The sequence below is a fragment of the Coregonus clupeaformis genome, chromosome 2 (genome assembly GCF_020615455.1).
Source record: "Coregonus clupeaformis isolate EN_2021a chromosome 2, ASM2061545v1, whole genome shotgun sequence".
NCBI classification, from domain to species: domain Eukaryota; kingdom Metazoa; phylum Chordata; class Actinopteri; order Salmoniformes; family Salmonidae; genus Coregonus; species Coregonus clupeaformis.
Window position 1 is genome coordinate 31,860,370 of NC_059193.1, and position 21,141 is coordinate 31,881,510.

The 21,141-nt window shown below is 41.5% G+C and overlaps 1 protein-coding gene across 1 annotated transcript in view; it reads right to left on the reverse strand.

Moving 5' to 3' along the window:
- Positions 1-1,282: 1,282 nt before the first annotated feature.
- Positions 1,283-21,141, reverse strand: part of LOC121534288 (gamma-aminobutyric acid receptor subunit alpha-2-like) — a 61,028-nt gene continuing 41,169 nt past the window's right edge. Inside the window, exons 8-10 of the mRNA XM_041840921.2 lie at positions 19,802-19,954; positions 12,804-13,006; positions 1,283-2,244 (exon numbers count right to left, since the gene is read on the reverse strand). Of these exons, the coding sequence (XP_041696855.1) occupies positions 1,948-2,244; positions 12,804-13,006; positions 19,802-19,954 (653 nt within the window). The 3' untranslated portion in view covers positions 1,283-1,947. The remainder of the gene's footprint in view (positions 2,245-12,803; positions 13,007-19,801; positions 19,955-21,141) is intronic.

Consider the following 21,141-nt stretch of genomic DNA (forward strand, 5'->3'; position numbering starts at 1 on the left):
GAAAGTATTATCTGAGCCCCCGCCTACCGGAGTCCTCATTGCTAGCAAGTGGGAGCGACACCGGTAGACAGTGTCCTTCACTCTCGCCTGCTGAACACCTGCCGTCACCATTGTTAACAGAACTGCAGGAAAACAGTGCCAGACAGGCAGGGGCGATGGACAATGTCTACCGGTCGCCCCCACCTCCCGCTATCAAAGCAGCAGACGGGAGGCTAGGGCGAAACACTGTGTGCTAGCTAACAAAGCTAGCTTGCTAGTTAGCGACACCATGTGCTATCTAGCACACTGTGTTACTCCCACCTGCTGTTTTCTGGAGAAAACCGTGCCCGACAGGCGGGGGCGAAGGACACTGTCTACTGGTCGTCCCCACCTCCCGCTAGCACAGCAGATGGGAGGCTAGAGTGACACCGTATACTAGCTAGCTTGATATTTAGTGAAACCTTGTGCTAGCTAGCTTGCTAGTTAGCTAGCACACGGTGTCGCCCCGCCTCCCGCCTGCTGTGTACCGGAGTCCTCCTTAGGACTAGCTGGCTAAGCTAGCACACAGTGTCCTTCGCTCCCGCCTGCCGAACACCTGCCCTCGCCGTCGTTAACAGAACTGCGGGAAAACAGTGCCCTTCTTCTGGGGTTTATCAGCGGCTGGCATCCAACGTTATTGTGCGTTAACGCCACCTAATGTAATGGAGCGCACCCACCTGTCCTAACTTAACTTATTGACGAATAGATGCAGATGCAGGAATTCCCTGAATTGCAGGACGCAATTGCACCCTAACATTTTTTTTTTGTTGCACAGTTCAGTGCTGTTTTGCGTGAGGAAAATGGCACCCGCCTTTAATGTAGAATGTACAATTGTCCAAATATGATTTGATCAACTTGAAACATCATTACACAGTGATGAGCAGAACAGAGAGAGGACTGCGATGGCTTGTGGAAGTGAAACAGCAACTACTTCATACAGAAGTGTGGTGAGCTTTCAGCGCCTGACGGCAGCAGTGGCATCACCCATGTGGGTGATGCACAGAAGTATGGAGGACAAGCTAGATACTTAGTCTGAGCCAAGTGGCTATACAGGACGTCTGAGACGGCGAGATGTGTGGCTGAGGCTCCGGACCTGTCCGTGTCTGACTGACTGTCTGACTTCCCTGGCTGCTACCGGGATTCTCCCTCCACTGAGATCATTGATGCTCCCACCCTCCCTCAAACACTTCAATCAACCCCTTCATCCATTCCATTTTAAGGCTTCACAATGGAAATAAGTCAGACCTTTTTGTGATATCCCTGTCATGTTTTTTTTAATGTATGTACTGTGGGTAAATGGTTTTTTTACTGGCAAAAAAATATATATTAATCAATCATTACACAGTATGGTAAAACGGCACACAAAAAAAACATTGTTTGTTTTGCTTATGTTGATATTTTGTTTAACAAAATAATATACTACATTGCAATAAAACAAAAGCATTGAAATTTTTTAAAATCTTTTTTTGCATTGGTTTGTATAGCAAAATATCATTTTATACATAATTGAGAAATCACTGGTCGATGAGAAATATTACATAGTTAGCCCACAAACAAAACACACAAAAGAAAGAATTTCAAAAACTTTTGGACTTAAATAAACTTCTCGAGGTTCTTTTCATAAACTTTTCAAACATGGAGCCATCAATGGTCAATAAAACAGAAGCACAAAAAATGTATGTATTGTTCACTGATTATATCACGAAACACACAAAAGTCATGATTATACATTTATATTTATAAAGGCCAGTTCTTTCCAAAAGCACTGCAGAAAGTGGTGTAGAAAAAACAGGAAAGAGAGGGACACAAAGCAATCCAGGGCTTGGCTGTCTTGTACCAACGAACCAAGAGTTAGCAGATACTAGTCGTATTTGCTAAGTCTTTTAGTCCCGTAATTCGGATATATTACAATGCAGGAGGGAGAGGCCTCTATGTTGAGGGCACCATATCCTTTATATAAGGTTCTCTGTTTAAGTATGTGGCCCAGTAGACTAAGTTGAAGCTGCTAAACAGGACCGGGAACATAATCCTCGAAATCCTATCGATTTTGCTCACACTGTTGAAAGTCTTCTTTGGGCCCACCTTGCCAACCGCCATGTTGGGGTCAGCGGCGCTGCCCTTGGCGATGGTGGACAAACCAGAGTCTTTGGTGATGTTGGGCTCATAGTTGGCCACCGCCACGGCGTACGCGTTGTTCTTCTTCATGGCGGAGGCCTTCTCTTTTTTCTGTGGAAAGAGACAAAGGTAGTAGCTAGCAGTCGTCAGGCGGACCTGTCACTTCCGGCTAGCATGTGCTCCAGACAGTCCTGGATGATGAATGCACCCAGGGGAGGATCTTAATAATAATTAATGGGATCTGGGATATGGTAATGCATCAATCTAAATGCAGAGAAGTGGCAGAATGAAGGCCAGCCGGGTCTCGGATGTGCTGTCATGCACCATACTGTCAACATTTTAGCAGTGAATTACTATGTGACTAGCCTGGTTGCCGTCTCTGTTCAGCTATTACATTCCACTCCTTGCCACTCCTGTAATTTGCCAATAAGACTGGCCTTTCTGCAATCGTAAGATATGAACATTCTATCATTATTGAGCTCGAGGAGATCAGAGGAGTTGATCCTGATTCGATAACCCTCACAGCTGTCATCCAATCACAATGTTTATGCAAATTAGACTGATAGGAAAACGTTCTAACTTAATTAATCAATTTGATTGGAAACCTTCTTACATTGGGTATTCTGATGTTATACATTTCATTGTAAACATAAACATTTGGCGTGGGGAGAACAGACGATTCGCGTTTATTGCATTATTACCACCAGCCAATGTGATCACATCATACCAGAGAAGCTCTCGCCATTCAAACTTCTCCGCCCGTTCATTGTGAACACTGTAGCCTATTTTATATCCAGCAAGCAAGCGCAAGGTGCTTCTTTCCTCTAATACAGTTGAAGTCGGAAGTTTGTATACACTTATGTTGGAGTCATTAAAACTCGTTTTTCAACCACTCCACAAATATCTTGTTAACAAACTACCATTTTGGCAAGTCGGTTAGGACATCTACTTTGTGCATGACACAAGTAATTTTTCCAACAATTGTTTACAGACAGATTATTTCACTTATATCACAATTCCAGTGGGTCAGAAGTTTACATACACTAAGTTGACTGTGCCTTTAAACAGCTTGGAAAATTCCAGAAAATGATGTCATGGCTTTAGAAGCTTCTGATAGGCTAATTGACATCATTTGAATCAATTGGAGGTGTACCTGTGGATGTTTCAAGGTCTACCTTCTTTGCTTGACATCATGGGAAAATCAAAAGAAATCAGCCAAGACCTCAGAAAAAAAATTGTGGAGCTCCACAAGTCTGCTTCATCCTTGGGAGCAATTTTCAAACGCCTGAAGGTACCACGTTCATCTGTACAAACAATAGTACGCAAGTATAAACACCATGGGAACACGCAGCTGTCATACCGCTCAGGAAGGAGACGCATTCTGTCTCCTAGAGATTAACGTACTTTGGTGCGAAAAGTGCAAATCAATCCCAGAACAACAGCAAAGGACCTTGTGAAGATGCTGGAGGAAACAGGTACAAAAGATGCTGGAGGTACAAAAGTATCTATATCCACAGTAAAACGAGTCCTATATCGACATAACCTGAAAGTATGCTCAGGAAGGAAGAAGCCACTACTCCAAAACCACCATAAAAAAGCCAGACTACGGTTTGCAACTGCACATGGGGACAAAAATCTTACTTTTTGGAGAAATGTCCTCTGGTTTGATGAAACAAAAATAGAACTGTTTGGCCATAATGACCATCGTTATGTTTGGAGGAAAAAGGGGATATCTTGCAAGCCGAAGAACACCATCGCAACCGTGAAGCACGGGGGAGGCAGCATCATGCTGTGGGGGTGCTTTGCTGCAGGAAGGACTGGTGCACTTCACAAAATAGATGGCATCATGAGGAAGGAAAATTATGTGGATATATTGAAGCAACATCTCAAGACATCAGTCAGGAAGTTAAAGCTTGGTCGCAAATTGGTCTTCCAAATGGACAATGACCCCAAGCATACTTCCAAAGTTGTGGCAAAATGGCTTTAGGACAACAAAGTCAAGGTATTGGAGTGGCCATCACAAACCCCTGACCTCAATCCTATAGAAAATTTGTGGGCAGAACTGAAAAAGCGTGTGCGAGCAAGGAGGCCTACAAACCTGACTCAGTTACACCAGCTCTGTCAGGAGGAATGGGCCAAAATTCTCCCAACTTATTGTGGAAGCTTGTGGAAGGCTACCCAAAACGTTTGACCCAAGTTAAACAATTTAAAGGCAATGCTACCAAATACTAATTGAGTGTATGTAAACTTCTGACCCACTGGGAATGTGATGAAATAAATACAATCTGAAATAAATCATTCTTTCTACTATTATTCCGACATTTCACATTCTTAAAATAAAGTGGTGATCCTAACTGACCTAAGACAGGGAATTTGTACTAGGATTAAATGTCAGGAATTGTGAAAAACTGAGTTTAAATGTATTTGGCGTATAAGGTGAATGTAAACTTCCGACTACAACTGTATATGCATCTGTTGGTCACAGATACCTTTAAAAAAAAGGTAGGGGCATGTATCAGAAAACCAGTCAGTATCTGGTGTGTCCACCATTTGACTCATGCAGTGCAACACATCTCCTTCGCATAGAGTTGATCAGGCTGTTGATTGGGGCCTGTGGAATGTTGTCCCACTCCTCTTCAATGGCTGTGGGAAGTTGCTGGATAATGGCGGGAACTGGAACACGCTGTCGTATATCTCGATGCAGAGCATCCCAAACATGCTCAATGGGTGACATGTCTGGTGAGTATGCAGGCCATGGAAGAACTGGGACATGTTCAGCTTCCAGGAATTGTGTACAGATCCTTGCAACATGGGGCCGTGCATTATCATGCTGAAACATGAGGTGATGGTGGCGGATGAATGGCACGACAATGGGCCTCAGGATCACGTCACGGTATCTCTGTGCATTCAAATTGTCATCGATAAAACACAATTGTGTTCGTTGTCAGTAGCTTATGCCTGCCCATAGCATAACGCCACCATGGGGCACTCTGTTCACAACTTTGACATCAGCAAACCGCTCGCCCACACATCGCTGTCTGCCATCTGCCTGGTACAGTTGAAACCAGGATTCATCCATGAAGAGCACACTTCTCCAGCGTGCCAGTGGCCATCACAGGTGAGCATTTGCCCACTGAAGTCGGTTACGACGCCAAACTGCAGTCAGGTCAAGACCCAGGTGAGGACGACGAGCACGCAGATGAGCTTCCCTGAGATGGTTTCTGACAGTTTGTGCAGACATTTTTGGGTTGGCAAACCCACAGTTTCATCAGCTGTCCGGATGGCTGGTCTCAGACGATCCCGCAGGTGAAGAAGCCGAATGTGGAGGTCCTGGGCTGGCGTGGTTACACGTGGTCTGCGGTTGTGAGGCTTCAAATTCTCTAAAACAGCGTTGGACGCGGCTTATGTTAGTGATATTAACATTCAATTCTCTGGCAACAGCTCTGGTGGACATTCCTGCAGTCAGCATGCCAATTGCACGCTCCATCAAAACTTGAGACATCTGTGACATTGTGTTGTGTGACAAAACTGCACATTTTAGAGTGGCCTTGTATTGTCCCCAGCACAAGGTGCACCTGTGCAATGATCATGCTTTTTAATCAGATTCTTGATATGCCACACCTGTCAGGTGGATGGATTATCTTGGCAAATGAGAAATGCTCACTAACAGGGATGTAAACAAATTTGTACACAACATTTGAGAGAAATAAGCTTTTTGTGCATATGTTTCAGGGCTGTCTCCAACAACAACAAAATATTGGTCGACCAAGAGTAGTCCTGTTCTTTCGACCAATGGATTGATGAAAATGTTTAAACTTGTTTCTCCATATATAGACAGACACACACCCTATGTGTTTGAATAAAACCAACTGCATTTGCACTGAGCTTGTCTGATGCTCAAGAAAGAGCCACTCTGTGTTAAAAAAATGACAACAAGTGCCTGTGTGACTGGCACACGTTGTCTCGCTCTCCTCCATACTGCAGCGAAACCGCACCACAGCACAACAAGTGTTTATTGGGCTGTCCGTGCTGGAGCTGCAACATCATTTCAGCCATTTAGTTTCTTACTTGTTTCTGACCAAAAAGTTATGTTACCGAAATCCCTAATTTGTTTAGGAAAAACATTCCCTATTCCCTCAACCCTTGCTCTCTACGTGAAACATGTAAGCGTCACACGCATGTGACCAATAGAGCCTGACCTACAGCCTATCATAATCATATCAATAAATTGGAGGGAAAGTGGAAGTCAGATATGTGGAAGACATTTGACTTAGTTTTGGAAACTACTGGAGATCAAGAAAAAGGAGGGTATAGGAGCAAGCGTTGCGCAAGTATTATGTGTGCCAAACAGTTGCTTATAGATTACACTATTATTATTTTTTCTGACCATTTGGAACTGTGTACACAACACTAAATAATGAAGTGTACTAGACAGTCTGTTCTAACGAAGAAAAAAATGATATATAAAGCCTTTATTACAGCAGACAAAAACAGTTGCATGCATTTGTGAATTGTGTTTTATTTATTGTTTAGGCTAATTATACAAAGCTCCATTTGTTATTTAATTTTAAAACGAAAATGCTTGATGGCATTTCAAAGCATGAATGTCTCGTATGCTGTGTGATGGCATGTACGATTGAATGATTGATTGATACAGTAGCTTATATATTGAAATATAGGCCTAAGTAAGTTACGGTATTAAGTGTAAACAGGACGCGCTCTTAGGCCTACAGCTCGATGGTGGTTATACAAGGCTGCTATACTAAGCCTACTAATGATAACGACATTAGTTATTATTATAATGATAATCATAATAATAATAGTAATAATAACAATAAGAAGGAGATCAAGGAAAATGAGGGTATAGGAGCGAGAGCTGTGTGCATATTATGTGTGACAAACAGGTACTGTTAGATTACAATGTTATTTTTTTGACTGTTTGGAACAGTGTAAACAACACTAAATAAATAATAAATAATGCTAGTCTGTTCTAATGAAAAAAAGTTCTGAAGCCTTTATTACAGCATAGCAAATCTGTAAAATTGCTTTATCTGCCATTTTTCCGTTGCATGAGGTTCGGTGCTCACGGAATCAGTAGGCTATTAAACAAACACTCAAACAGGCAACATAAGCAGGATCTCTCTTCTTTCTGTAGATATACAGTACATGGATGATTTATAAAGTCAGGCCCATTTAACAGTTAGGCTATTGATTATAGACCTAATTATGTTGGGGTTTGCGCTCTCCTCAATTTTCTTAGACAATTAGGCTAAACCCTATTTGCACGGGACTAGTAATACTATAGAACGTTGGTTATGTAATTATTACCCAAGAATGTCTGTTATTCCAGAGGACGATTCGGAAGGGATAATTTTTTTCCAAACTGCCCCCTGTAATTCTTTATTTTTTTTCTCCAATAAATTGACAGTTATGACGGAATCCTGAAGGTTGTTTTCTAGCCGTGAAAATATTTTAAGTCCAGGCGATAACAGGGCTACACTGATAACTAGAGCTTGGTTCCCAAGTTTCTAAACCATACCAAACCATTTTTGGTATAATGTCGCCATAATATTTGAATTGAGGAAGTGTGATCATAATCATTAGGATATTTTAGCGATCCGCAGTAGACTTCCTAAATGTCTCCCAGCCTTCATATGTGAGCTAAACAGTGCACTTGCACTTGAGATGCGTTTTAAGGCTATCGATGCGAAAGGGAAGTTATAATTTCCAAACGTTTAGGTCAGTTGTTTGCTGCTTTGCGATCTATTAACAGCAAGGGTTACATTAAATAGGCGCAATATGTTTTACTGATGCATTTGGCAATATTCAATTCATACCCACAAAACATATGAACACAAACATTCACTGTGGAAGTTAATACATGTGGGCCGCTCATATATAGGCTATGCGCAGCACTTCGTTTAATTTATCGAATCAGTTATTGTTTTCTTGCTCAAACCGTTAGCATCACCTGTCAAACTCAGACATTTCCCTCAAAACGCAGGGATGCCGATTCGCACCGGGACTATATATTATCAGAGGACCTTGGAGTTCGCCAAACAGTAGGTTATTCTGGCTGGAATTGTTAGTCTCCTGCCATGTACAAATTACTGACATGGCAGATTCGGACGGGACTAAAATTACAGATGTGGTGTTTTGTGCTTGTGCACAGAATTACATTACCCGACCACCCCGAGTAAAACTAATCCCGTCCGAATAGGGTTTAAGGCTAGGGCTGTTTCCTCGTCTCTGCTGCTGTTGCCTCAGCCACATTGTGCTCAATCCCAATATGCTGGTTAATTGAGCTATTATGCACATACAGTAGCAACAGAGGGAAAGGCGCCCATTCTACGGCGCCCTGAAGATTATGTTTCAGAACAGCGGACAGCAACCATATCCAACGCGAGATAAAGCGCATTTGTTATAAACTAATATTAGATTTATCAGTGTTGCACCATTATTTTTATGTTTTAGAGTGATGGACTGTGCCATCCCTGTGGCCTCAGCAATGGATTAGTCCACTGAGACAGGCACGAATCAGACAGGTGTCTTGTGCACCATAAAAAACATTTGCGACTGCTCGACGAAAGAAATCTCGGTCAACCAACAGCCTATCAACCAAACAATCGACCAGTGGACTAAATGGGGTCAGCCCTAATTTGTTTCCATCCCTGTTAGTGTGCATTTCTCCTTAGCCAAGATAACCCATCGACCTGACAGGTGTGGCATATCAATAATCTGATTAAACAGCATTATCATTACACAGGTGCACCTTGTGCTGGGAACAATAAAGGCCACTCTAAAATGTGCAGTTTTGTCACACAACACAATGCCACATATGTCTCAAGTTTTGAGGGAGCGCGCAATTGGCATGCTGACTGCAGGAATGTCCACCAGAGCTGTTGCCAGAGAATTTCATGTTCTCTGGCAACAGCGAACAGTGAAAATGTCATGTTCACCCCCATTTTTCCAGTTTTTGTTGAAATTTAAGCTGTTCAAGTCCAGTGAATAACCTGAAATGGTACAGAGGTAAGCGGTAAACTGCCAGAGGTAAAAAAAATAAGTTTAGGTTACCAAAAACTGAAAAATAATGTACATTTCAGAGTTATAAAAAAATGCTTTTTTCAGGGAACAAGTAATGGGTTAACAACTTACAGCTGTTCTGCAGCAATGGAAGTAAATTAAGCCTTGAAAGTTGATGCTAACAATTCCTACAGGTGTCCCAACTTTTGTTGATTACTTCCAAACCCTCTGTCTGTATAAAAGCAGTGTTGGAACACACTGTGTTACTACACCCTCTTAAGCATTATTTGGACAGTATTGTACTGCAGGTAGTAGTATATTGCTATCATAATGGTGAGGAAAAGGCAATTAACAAAGGAAGACAGACAGACCATTATAACCCTTAAAAGTGTAGGTCTTTCCTTTAGAGAAATTGCAAAGAAAGCCAAGGTGTCAGTAAGTACAGTTTCCTACACCATCAAAAAGGCACTTGGAAACTCTGACAGGAAGAGGTCTGGCAGACCCAAAGCCACAACAGAATCAGAAGACAAGTTTATGAGCGTCAACAGCTTGCTAGATAGGCGGTTCACAGGACAACAGCTTCAAGCACAGCTTAACACTGGTCGAAGTAAGCAAGTCTCAGTTTCAACTGTGAAGAGAAGACTTCGAGCTGCAGGTTTGACAGGTCGAGAGGCAGTAAGAAAGCCATTGCTAAGATGGCAAAATAAGAAAAAGAGGCTTGCCTGGGCCATGAAGCACCGCCAGTGAATACTGGAAGAAGGTCTTATGGGCCGATTAATCAAAATGTGAAATCTTCGGTTCATCACGCAGGGTTTGTGTACGACGTTGAGTAGGTGAAAGGATTGTGCCTCAGTGTTTGACACCAACTGTCAAACATGGAGGAGGAAGTGTGATGGTCTGGGGCTCTTTTTCTGGATTCGGCGACTTGCACAGAGTGAGTGGCACCCTGAACCAAAATGGCACCGCAGCATTTTGGCAGTGCCATGCAATACCATCTAGTGTACGCCTAGTTGGTCAGGGGTTCCTACAGCTGTTATGTCTGCAAAAGGTGGCTACTTTGATGAGTCAAACATGTAGATTACATTTTGTTAAACAAAACGATTCCATGATTAATTTTTTGTCTCCAATTGTTTATTTGTTCTATGCTTTAATTTCAGAGTACATTAAGACAATGTGCATATGAAAACCATAACTGGCAAGCAGATCGGTAGTTCAGGGGAGTAATGGCAGAATCTGCGAAAGCCAGCAGAAGCGGGAGGAGAATAGTTGGGTCAGGTTACGTTTTTTTTCTTCTGGTTATCTAGATCTCTGGCACCCTCTTGAGGCATCAAACTGTACGCTTAAAGCATCAGACAAGCTCAATGCATATAGTTGATTTTATTAAAACACATAGGGTGTGTCTATATATGGAAAAATACACATTTAAACATTTGCCAAAATAACATTTTTATATTTTTATATTTTCAATATTCATGTTTATCTTCTTCAATATTTGTAAATGAATATAAAACAAAAGTTATTGAAATCAAAATACTACTCATAATTCAGAGCAAGCGGTAAAGCTTAATATGCTTTGTAGCACCTACAGATGAAACACTATGGAGTCTTAAAGCAGGCCTGGGTAAGGCCAAAATGTTATAAATATTCAAAGTTTGATAAATAATTGTTCAATTATGCTTTTAGATACAAATGTCCAATATATGTCAACAATCCGTCCTCTGAAGGACTCTTCTATTGATTACATTTCGTGAAAATCTCAAAATCATGGTCTTTTTTTGTTGTCTAGGTTTTGTGAGGACACACTGGGCACACACTGGTTGAATCAACGTTGTTTTTTCTCAATCAATTCAGCTGTCATACTGTAGGTCAGCGGTAAATGGTTAGTGATTCTCTGATCAAAAGTACTATATTACAGTGGGGAGAACAAGTATTTGATACACTGACGATTTTGCAGGTTTTCCTACTTACAAAGCATGTAGAGGTCTGTAATTTTTATCATAGGAAACCATTCTCAAAGAAAACCATTAGTAACACACTATGCCGTCATGGATTAAAATCCTGCAGCGCACGCAACGTCCCCCTGCTCAAGCCAGCGCATGTCCAGGCCCGTCTGAAGTTTGCCAATGACAATCTGGATGATCCAGAGGAGGAATGGGAGAAGGTCATGTGGTCTGATGAGACAAAAATAGAGCTTTTTGGTCTAAACTCCACTCGCCGTGTTTGGAGGAAGAAGAAGGATGAGTACAACCCCAAGAACACCATCCCAACTGTGAAGCATGGAGGTGGAAACATCATTCTTTGGGGATGCTTTTCTGCAAAGGGGACAGGACAACTGCACCGTATTGAGGGGAGGATGGATGGGGCCATGTATCGCGAGATCTTGGCCAACAACCTCCTTCCCTCAGTAAGAGCATTGAAGATGGGTCGTGGCTGGGTCTTCCAGCATGACAACGACCCGAAACACACAGCCAGGGCAACTAAGGAGTGGCTCCGTAAGAAGCATCTCAAGGTGTGAGGTCAAATACTTATGTCATACAATTTTATCACTGATGTCCTTACACAGCTCTCTGGTCTTGGCCATTGTGGAGAGGTTGGAGTCTGTTTGATTGAGTGTGTGGACAGGTGTCTTTTATACAGGTAACGAGTTCAAGCAGGTGCAGTTAATACAGGTAATGAGTGGAGAACAGGAGGGCTTCTTAAAGAAAAAACTAACAGGTCTGTGAGAGCCGAATTCTTACTGGTTGGTAGGTGATCAAATACTTATGTCATGCAATAAAATGCAAATTAATTACTTAAAAATCATACAATGTGATTTTCTGGATTTTTGTTTTAGATTCAGTCTCTCACAGTTGAAGTGTACCTATGATAAAAATTACAGACCTCTACATGCTTTGTAAGTAGGAAAACCTGCAAAATCGGCAGTGTATCAAATACTTGTTCTCCCCACTGTATATATATTTTCATTTACTTGTATTACTTTGAATGAGCCCTGAAGTATCCACTATATTTAAATATATATGCTTTTGTAAAGATTAATACGTACATTCTGAGGGATTGATTCAAACTAAGCCCCAACCGTTCCACTTCAGCTTTTATAGTTTTTCTGGGGTGTCTAACTAATGAACTGACGCAAAGTGTGTCACAGCAAATGTTTATTCCCCCCCACAAAGTCTGATTCACTTCAAACTGATCTTCCCACACATATAGTATTTTTCACTGTATGGCTTTTTCACAGTTTCCCTCTCCATATGTTACTTTCTGTAATCTCAACCCATTTATCCTGGCTATGCTTCATGGGGTACCAATTTACTCTCCCTCCCTGAACATATAGTAAAAAATGCTGACCTTTTGTGTTTGTATCGCCACATTGTTTTCTCTGATCTGTATGGTTGTAGGCAACTATATGTGTGTTTATACATTCATTACATTTAAATCTATACATATGCACATGGTCTTCCAGCTCCAGTATTGCCTGTGGCAGTCGCACAGGGAACGACCTGAATGCTGATGCAAACACAACACATTCTGATGCCCTCTGGTTGGAAATCATATGGAAATGATGGCCCCATCAAAACAAAAAGATCACTATGGACTCTCTCTGAAAATGCTGCATGTCAGGCAATCGGAGGGGGATATGCTTCCATTACCTTGTCATTCACAATGCTCTTCCCATCCCAGGCCCAGCCGCGCTTGGTGAAGTAGTTGACGGTGGCAAACTCAATGAGGGCGGAGAAGACGAAGGCGTAGCAGACAGCGATGAACCAGTCCATGGCCGTGGCGTAGGCCACCTTGGGGAGGGAGTTACGAGCACTTATACTCAGGGTGGTCATTGTCAGCACAGTGGTTACACCTAGGGGGAACAGAAAACTGTTTCAGTTTCAGCTTGGTCAGTTTCCTTTGATTATAATTCAATCATTTTAAGTACCTTATCTACAGATACCATGTACAGCCAAGTAATTACAGTCTGGTTAGCAAAGAAGCGTAGGTGTATAGTAATAACATGGTATAACGGCGACTTAATATACAGTGTTTCTATTTTATGGAACATAGTTGTACGAAAGGCTATGGAGAAATAGCAGTTATCATAGTACTGTAGAATAGATAGAAGTTCATCATATCAGAGCTGAAGCTCTGCCCACCTGTGAAGTGGGGGATCTCCAGCTCCTGTGTTTTCCTCACTAGTTAGCATTCACTAGTTAGCCAGTGTGCGTCCTGGCTGATATGTAAGTACATATTCTAGGACATATTCAAGTCGCAACAAAATGGAATATAATGTTGCGGATAAAGTTCATAATGACACAATTTCACATGTACAACATCTAAAGACCTGCATCACTATACTGAGAGCTTTTCCGTTTCTAAAAGGACATACAGTTGAAGTTGTAAGTTTACATACACTTAGGTTGGAGTCAGTAAAACTCGTTTTTCAACCACTCCACAAATGTCTTGTTAACAAACTATAGTTTTGGAAAGTCGGTTAGGACATCTACTTTGTGCATGACACAAGTAATTTTTCCAACAATTGTTTACAGACAGATTATTTCACTTAGAATTCACTGTATCACAATTCCAGTGGGTCAGAAGTTTACATACACTAAGTTGACTGTGCCTTTAAACAGCTTGGAACATTCCAGAAAATGATGTCATGGCTTTAGAAGCTTCTGATAGGCTAATTGACATCATTTGAGTCAATTGGAGGTGTACCTGTGGATGTATTTCAAGGTCTACCTCCTTTGCTTGACATCATGGGAAAATCAAAAGAAATCAGCCAAGACCTCAGAAAAAAAATTGTACACCTCCACAAGTCTGGTTCATCCTTGGGAGCATTTTCCAAATGCCTGAAGGTACCACGTTCATCTGTACAAACAATAGTACGCAAGTATAAACACCATGGGACCACGCAGCCGTCATACCGCTCAGGAAGGAGACACGTTCTGTCTCCTAGAGATGAATGTACTTTGGTGCGAAAAGTGCAAATCAATCCCAGAACAACAGCAAAGGACCTTGTGAAGATGCTGGAGGAAACAGGTACAAAAGCCACTGCTCCAAAACCGCTATAAAAAAGCCAGACTACGGTTTGCAACTGCACATAGGGACAACGATCGTAGTTTTTGCAGAAATGTCCTCTGGTCTGATGAAACAAAAATGGAACTGTTTGGCCATAATGACCATCATTATGTTTGGAGGAAAAAGGGGGTGCTTGCAAGCCGAAGAACACCATCCCAACCATGAAGCACGGGGGTGGCAGCATCATGCTGTGGGGGGTGCTTTGCTGCAGGAGGGACTGGTGCACTTCACAAAATAGATGGCATCATGAGGAAGGAAAATTATGTGGATATATTGAAGCAACATCTCAAGACATCAGTCAGGAAGTTAAAGCTTGGTCGCAAAAGGGTCTTCCAAATGGACAATGCATACTTCCAAAGTTGTGGCAAAATGGCATAAGGACATCAAAGTCAAGGTATTGTAGTGGCCATCACAAAGCCCTGACCTCAATCCTATAGAAAATGTGTGGGCAGAACTGAAAAAGCGTGTGCGAGCAAGGAGTCCTACAAACCTGACTCAGTTACACCTGCTCTGTCAGGAGGAATGGGCCAAAATCCACCCAACTTATTGTGGGAAGCTTTTGGAAGGCTACCTGAAACGTTTGACCCAAGTTAAACAATTTAAAGGCAATGCTACCAAATACTAATTGAGTGTATGTAAACTTCTGACTCACTGGGAATGTGATGAAAGAAATATAACCTGAAATAAATTATTCTCTCTACTAATATTCTGACATTTCACATTCTTAAAATAAAGTGGTGATCCTAACTGACCTAAGACAGGGAATCTTTACTAGGATTAAATGTCAGGAATTGTGAAAAACTGAGTTTAAATGTGTTTGGCTAAGGTGTATGTAAACTTCTGACTTCAACTGTATTTGGGCGTTTAATGTTCATGCTTTTTCAGAGCCCCAGTACTGCACAATGAGGATGAGGAAGTGAATCGCTGGTTGGGGTAAGTTTCTCAAAAACAAGTGAAAATGTAAAAAAAGTGTCTGGATCCTTCTATAACATGCCATTTACATCAAACAATTTTATTTGGTTGTAAACAAGCAAAATTCTAATTGAACATGTCCCAACGTATGCTTTACTGTAACAAAAAAAGCAAGATGACATTTAGGATACTTCAGATGCGCAACTTGAAGACTCCGTTCAGAACATGGCTTGGTCAAGGAGCTGAACTTTCTCTTTACCATATCCTGCACTTTCCTCAGGCAGTCTTCTTTTAGGTCAAACTCTGTAGTTAGTTTTGGTTGCCCTTTAAAGGTATGTGTTGCAGGAAGTAAACAGGAAAGTCGTAAATAACAAGAATACTAATATCTCCGGGACAGAACCCTGGGGAACACAATATTTAAACTTGGAAGTAATTAGAGGGTTCATCCAGTTGCACAAGCTGGTATCTAACTCAACTGTAAAATTATTGCCTCTAGATCATCAATAATTGACATTGCAACATATGATGCATAGTTTTTTTGTGCGCATAAGTGAAATACCATGTCTGCTACTTGAACTGTACCCTTGTATATCAATGGGGACATTGATTGATGACAGCATATATATCAAAATAAAAAAGCAGACCTTTTTCCCCAAAAATAATTTCATGCCACATTTGCACCTGATGTTTTGATTTGAGGGCTGTGTGAAAACATTGTGACTTCAAGCTCCACTGAAATTCCACTTTTCTCAGATTTCCTGGGAAGTGGGAATTAAAAACATTGTCTGCAAATAAGAGACGAGACTGTATTTACTCAAATTGTTAATTTAGAACTAAGGTAGAGAATTTTACATTTTTAAATTTTTTATCATTTAGCAGACGCTCTTATCCAGAGCGACTTACAGGAGCAATTAGGGTTAAGTGCCTTGCTCAAGGGAACATCGACAGAAAAATAAATGCTTGAATTTCTTTAACCTAGTTTTTTCTTATCTGAAGAAAAAACATTAATTCGCTGCCCACTTCGCCGAGGGTATACTATCTGTGGCACTGAAATATGAGGAGACTTAAAGGGACACAGAGAATTATAAACCAACTAACTCCCTCTTTTCAGATCAAACCCAATCAGAACTAGAAATGTGCTGATCCTTTAAAGCTGGTTACACAACTATGGCCCATTCTACCGTGAACATGTCAGGATGGTTGTTGGCGGTGCTGCATACACACTAACATACACTTTTGAGGGTGTTAGTACTGTATGCCAGGCTAGCACAGCGTCCCTTCTGTATTACCAAACCAATCTACCAGTAAAGCCTGGAACAGAAATTTCACCATAAACTGGATTTAAAAAAGGTAACTTGTGAAAGGTAGTTATTACAAAACCTAAATTATTTGTATGTTTGTATTAAGCAGAAAACATTATTATCATACAGTAACTGCTAAACGGAACCTATTTTTTCACTAGATGGAGTTATGTGGCCTTTAGAGTCATACAGCTCCAGGGTAGATTTTTAACTGCCATCTTAAGTCAAAAGTTGCTTGCTCTGTTTACATGATTCATTCAGAAAGGTTATTCACACCAATAAGAAAAAATAAGTTGCTGACTTTATTGTGTAATGTGCTTATCCTTTATATAATATATTGTGTTTATCATGTGTGAATGGTAATCATCTCTTCAGTAATATGACTGTGCTGTACATGTGTTTTCAAATGACCAAATAAAATCAGTCAATCAATGTCTGCCCATGTGTATGGAGCATATTTTTGCAGTCTATGCAGTCCATGGGGGAATATTAACCCAATGACTCCCACCGTCACGCCGGCGTGATTTAGGACTTCTAACCCCTTTTAAACTTTGTGTTTGAGCTACAGACTTCTGGGTTGCACCATTTGATTTGTCTATTTCTTTTGATTAGCATGGGGCTGAGCTTGAGCAATGTTTGTGAAATGAGGGCGGATCCCAAAGGGGCCAGGTCTTTTTTACAAAATGTCTGTAGAGTCAGAATGGTTTGAGCCACAAACTATTATAAGCTGAGACTCGCACGAACACGCACGTGTAACATGTTTTGCTCTATGATGCTCACAAGCTACACAAGAGTCATTAGAAGGTCAGGGGTTCGTCTACATAGAAGATCATAGGAAATTCCAGGACATGGTGTCTATAATACTGTAATAAGCTCACATAGTTGCTGTCACAACCTCCAAACCACATAGTTGTCACTGACTTGTTGGATATTAATTCCCCACTGAGTAAACCATTTCTGTACTTACAGCATTCATATGCATTCATTTTGATCCGTTTTTGTCTTTGGCTGACCTTATTTTCAATAAAGCTCATAAATGCAACTGTTTATGTCAAATTGTTTTGTGTTCTACTTGCTGCCCTGGTTTCCCTGAAAAGAAACTGGTAAAATACTTCAATTGTGAAGCTAAATATAAGGGGTGGACATGCAGGTAAATGAAAGTCACATAAATGAAAACGCCTATTTTTGCTGGGGTCTCGGGACTGGCACTGGCTCCCAAATAACCCCCTGCTTTTCGTAAACAGTCCTGATCACACTATTAAGCTAGCCCTCCTCTTGGCCACTAGCGCTAGATTCAATTACCTTGTTATGGCAGAACAAAAACGAACTTGGCTTTTCAGGCAGTCGCACAGGATCACATTGGAACAAGTGTTGCTCATTCATTACACAGTAATACAAACAGCTATACTGCAGAGTGGGTAGGAAAACAGGCAAACGGACACACAGGGCACATCCCCAAGGCTCCTGGCACCACAGAGCAAAACTGAACTGCAGTTAGGCAGTCTGCATGACATGATAACTGGCCACTACTACAGTTGAAGTCGGAAGTTTACATACACTTAGGTTGGAGTCATTACAACTCGTTTTTCAACCACTCCACTAATTTCTTGTTAACAAACTATAACTTTGGCAAGTCAGTTTGACACAAGTAATTTTTCCAACAATTGTTTACAGACAGATTATTTCACTTATAATTCACTGTATCACAATTCCAGTGGGTCAGAAGTTTACATACACTAAGTTGACTGTGCCTTTCAACAGCTTGGAAAATTCCAGAAAATGATGTCATGGCTTTAGAAGCTTCTGATAGGCTAATTGACATCATTTGAGTCAATTGGAGGTGTACCTGTGGATGTATTTCAAGGCCTACCTTCAAACTCAGTGCCTCTTTGCTTGACATCATGGGAAAATCAAAAGAAATCAGCCAAGACCTCAGAAAATAAATGGTAGACCTCCACAAGTCTGGTTCATCCTTGGGAGCAATTTCCAAACGCCTGAAGGTACCACGTTCATCTGTACAAACAATAGTACGCAAGTATAAACACCATGGGACCACGCAGCTGTCATACCGCTCAGGAAGGAGACATGTTCTGTCTCCTAGAGCTGAACGTACTTTGGTGCAAAAAGTGCAAATCAATCCCAGAACAACAGCAAAGGACCTTGTGAAGATGCTGGAGGAAAAGTATCTATATCCACAGTAAAACGAGTCCTATATCGACATTACCTGAAAGGCCGCTCAGGAAGGAAGAAGCCACTGCTCCAAAACCGCCATAAAAAAGCCAGACTACGGTTTGCAACTGCACATGGGGAAAAATATCGTACTTTTTGGAGAAATGTCCTCTGGTCTGATTAAACAAAAATATAACTTTTTGGCCATAATGACCATCGTTATGTTTGGAGGAAAAAGGGGAGAGCTTGCAAGGTGAAGAATACCATCCCAACCGTGAATCACGGAGTAGGCAGCATCATGCTGTGGGGGTGCTTTGCTGCAGGAGGGACTGGTGCACTTCACAAAATAGATGGCATCATGAGGAAGGAAAATTATGTGGATATATTGAAGCAACATCTCAAGACATCAGTCAGGAAGTTAAAGCTTGGTCGCAAATTGGTCTTCCAAATGGACAATGACCCCAAACATACTTCCAAAGTTGTGGCAAAATGGCTTAAGGACAACAAAGTCAAGGTATTGTAGTGGCCATCACAAAGCCCTGACCTCAATCCTATAGAAAATTTGTGGGCAGAACTGAAAAAGTGTGTGCGAGCAAGCAGGCCTACAAACCTGACTCAGTTACACCAGCTCTGTCAGGAGGAATGGGCCAAAATTCACCCAACTTATTATGGGAAGCTTGTGGAAGGCTACCCGAAACGTTTGACACAAGTTAAACAATTTAAAGAAAATGCTACCAAATACTAATTGAGTGTATGTAAACTTCTGACCCACTGGGAATGTGATGAAAGAAATAAAAGCTGAAATAAATCATTCTCTCTACTATTATTCTGACATTTCACATTCTTAAAATAAAGTGGTGATCCTAACTGACCTAAAACAGGGAATGGGTATTAGGATTAAATGTCAGGAATTGTGAAAACCTGAGTTTAAATGTATTTGACTAAGGTGTATGTAAACTTCCGACTTCAACTGTATGTCACCAATGCAGGACCAAGCCAAAATAAGAAGGGAGGGAGAGAGAAAGAGATATAGTGAGACAGGGTAAGAAGAGGACCAATGCTTGGGTAAGTAAAAACAAAATGGTGGGAGAAAGAAAGTGATACGGATAGAGCAAAAGGGTTACACACAAATAAACTCCAACTTTTGTGCATATCTCCCTTTGACATTAAAGCAGGATAGGTGGCCCCATACTCACCAAACACAGTCCTAGCTGGCACCGACTCTCTGTTCAGCCAGAAGGACACTTGGGAGAGGATGACGGTCATGATGCATGGTAGATAGGTCTGGATCACAAAGTAGCCAATCTTCCGCTTCAAATGGAAATGTGCCGTCATGACAGTGTATTCGCCTGTAGAAATGAAGAGTGCTTTATTAACTTATATTGTCCCAACTACAGTACCACTCTGAATTATAGCCATATTTTTTCAAGTACAATTCTATTAGTTTTTTCAACCAGTTCACATTTATCACTATGCGAATTCATAATAATATGGATGTGGATAGTTTCGGTTTAATATACAATGTAAAAAAAAAGATGCACTTTTCAGAGTTCAAACAAGGCCAATTGAATAAAGCATTGCACATTGTAACTGTATAACTGCGACTCAAAACTAAAGCGCTACCGAGGACATGAAATGATGCCAATGGCGCAACAGCATGCACGACTTGTAATGGGAGAATATCTAAAAAAGAACCCAAGATTAGAGATGAGTAGAGAAAGATGTGTGTTACCCATGGCAACAGAAGAGAGAAATACACTGCTCAAAAAAATTAAGGGAACACTTAAACAACACAATGTAACTCCAAGTCAATCACACTTCTGTGAAATCAAACTGTCCACTTAGGAAGCAACACTGATTGACAATACATTTCACATGCTGTTGTGCAAATGGAATAGACAACAGGTGGAAATTATAGGCAATTAGCAAGACAACCCCAATAAAGGACTGGTTTTGCAGGTGGTGACCACAGACCACTTCTCAGTTCCTATGCTTCCTGGCTGATGTTTTGGTCACTTTTGAATGCTGGCGGTGCTTTCACTCTAGTGGTAGCATGAGACGGAGTCTACAACCCACACAAGTGGCTCAGGTAGTGCAGCTCATTCAGGATGGCACATCAATGCGAGCTGTGGCAAAAAGGTTTGCTGTGTCTGTCAGCGAAGTGTCCAGAGCATGGAGGCGCTACCAGGAGACAGGCCAGTACATCAGGAGACGTGGAGGAGGCTGTAGGAGGGCAACAACCCAGCAGCAGGACTGCTACCTCCGCCTTTGTGCAAGGAGGAGCAGGATGAGCACTGCCAGAGCCCTGCAAAATGACCTCCAGCAGGCCACAAATGTGCATGTGTCTGCTCAAACGGTCAGAAACAGACTCCATGAGGGTGGTATGAGGGCCCGACGTCCACAGGTGGGGGTTGTGCTTACAGCCCAACACCGTGCAGGACGTTTGGCATTTGCCAGAGAACACCAAGATTGGCAAATTCGCCACTGGCGCCCTGTGCTCTTCACAGATGAAAGCAGGTTCACACTGAGCATGTGA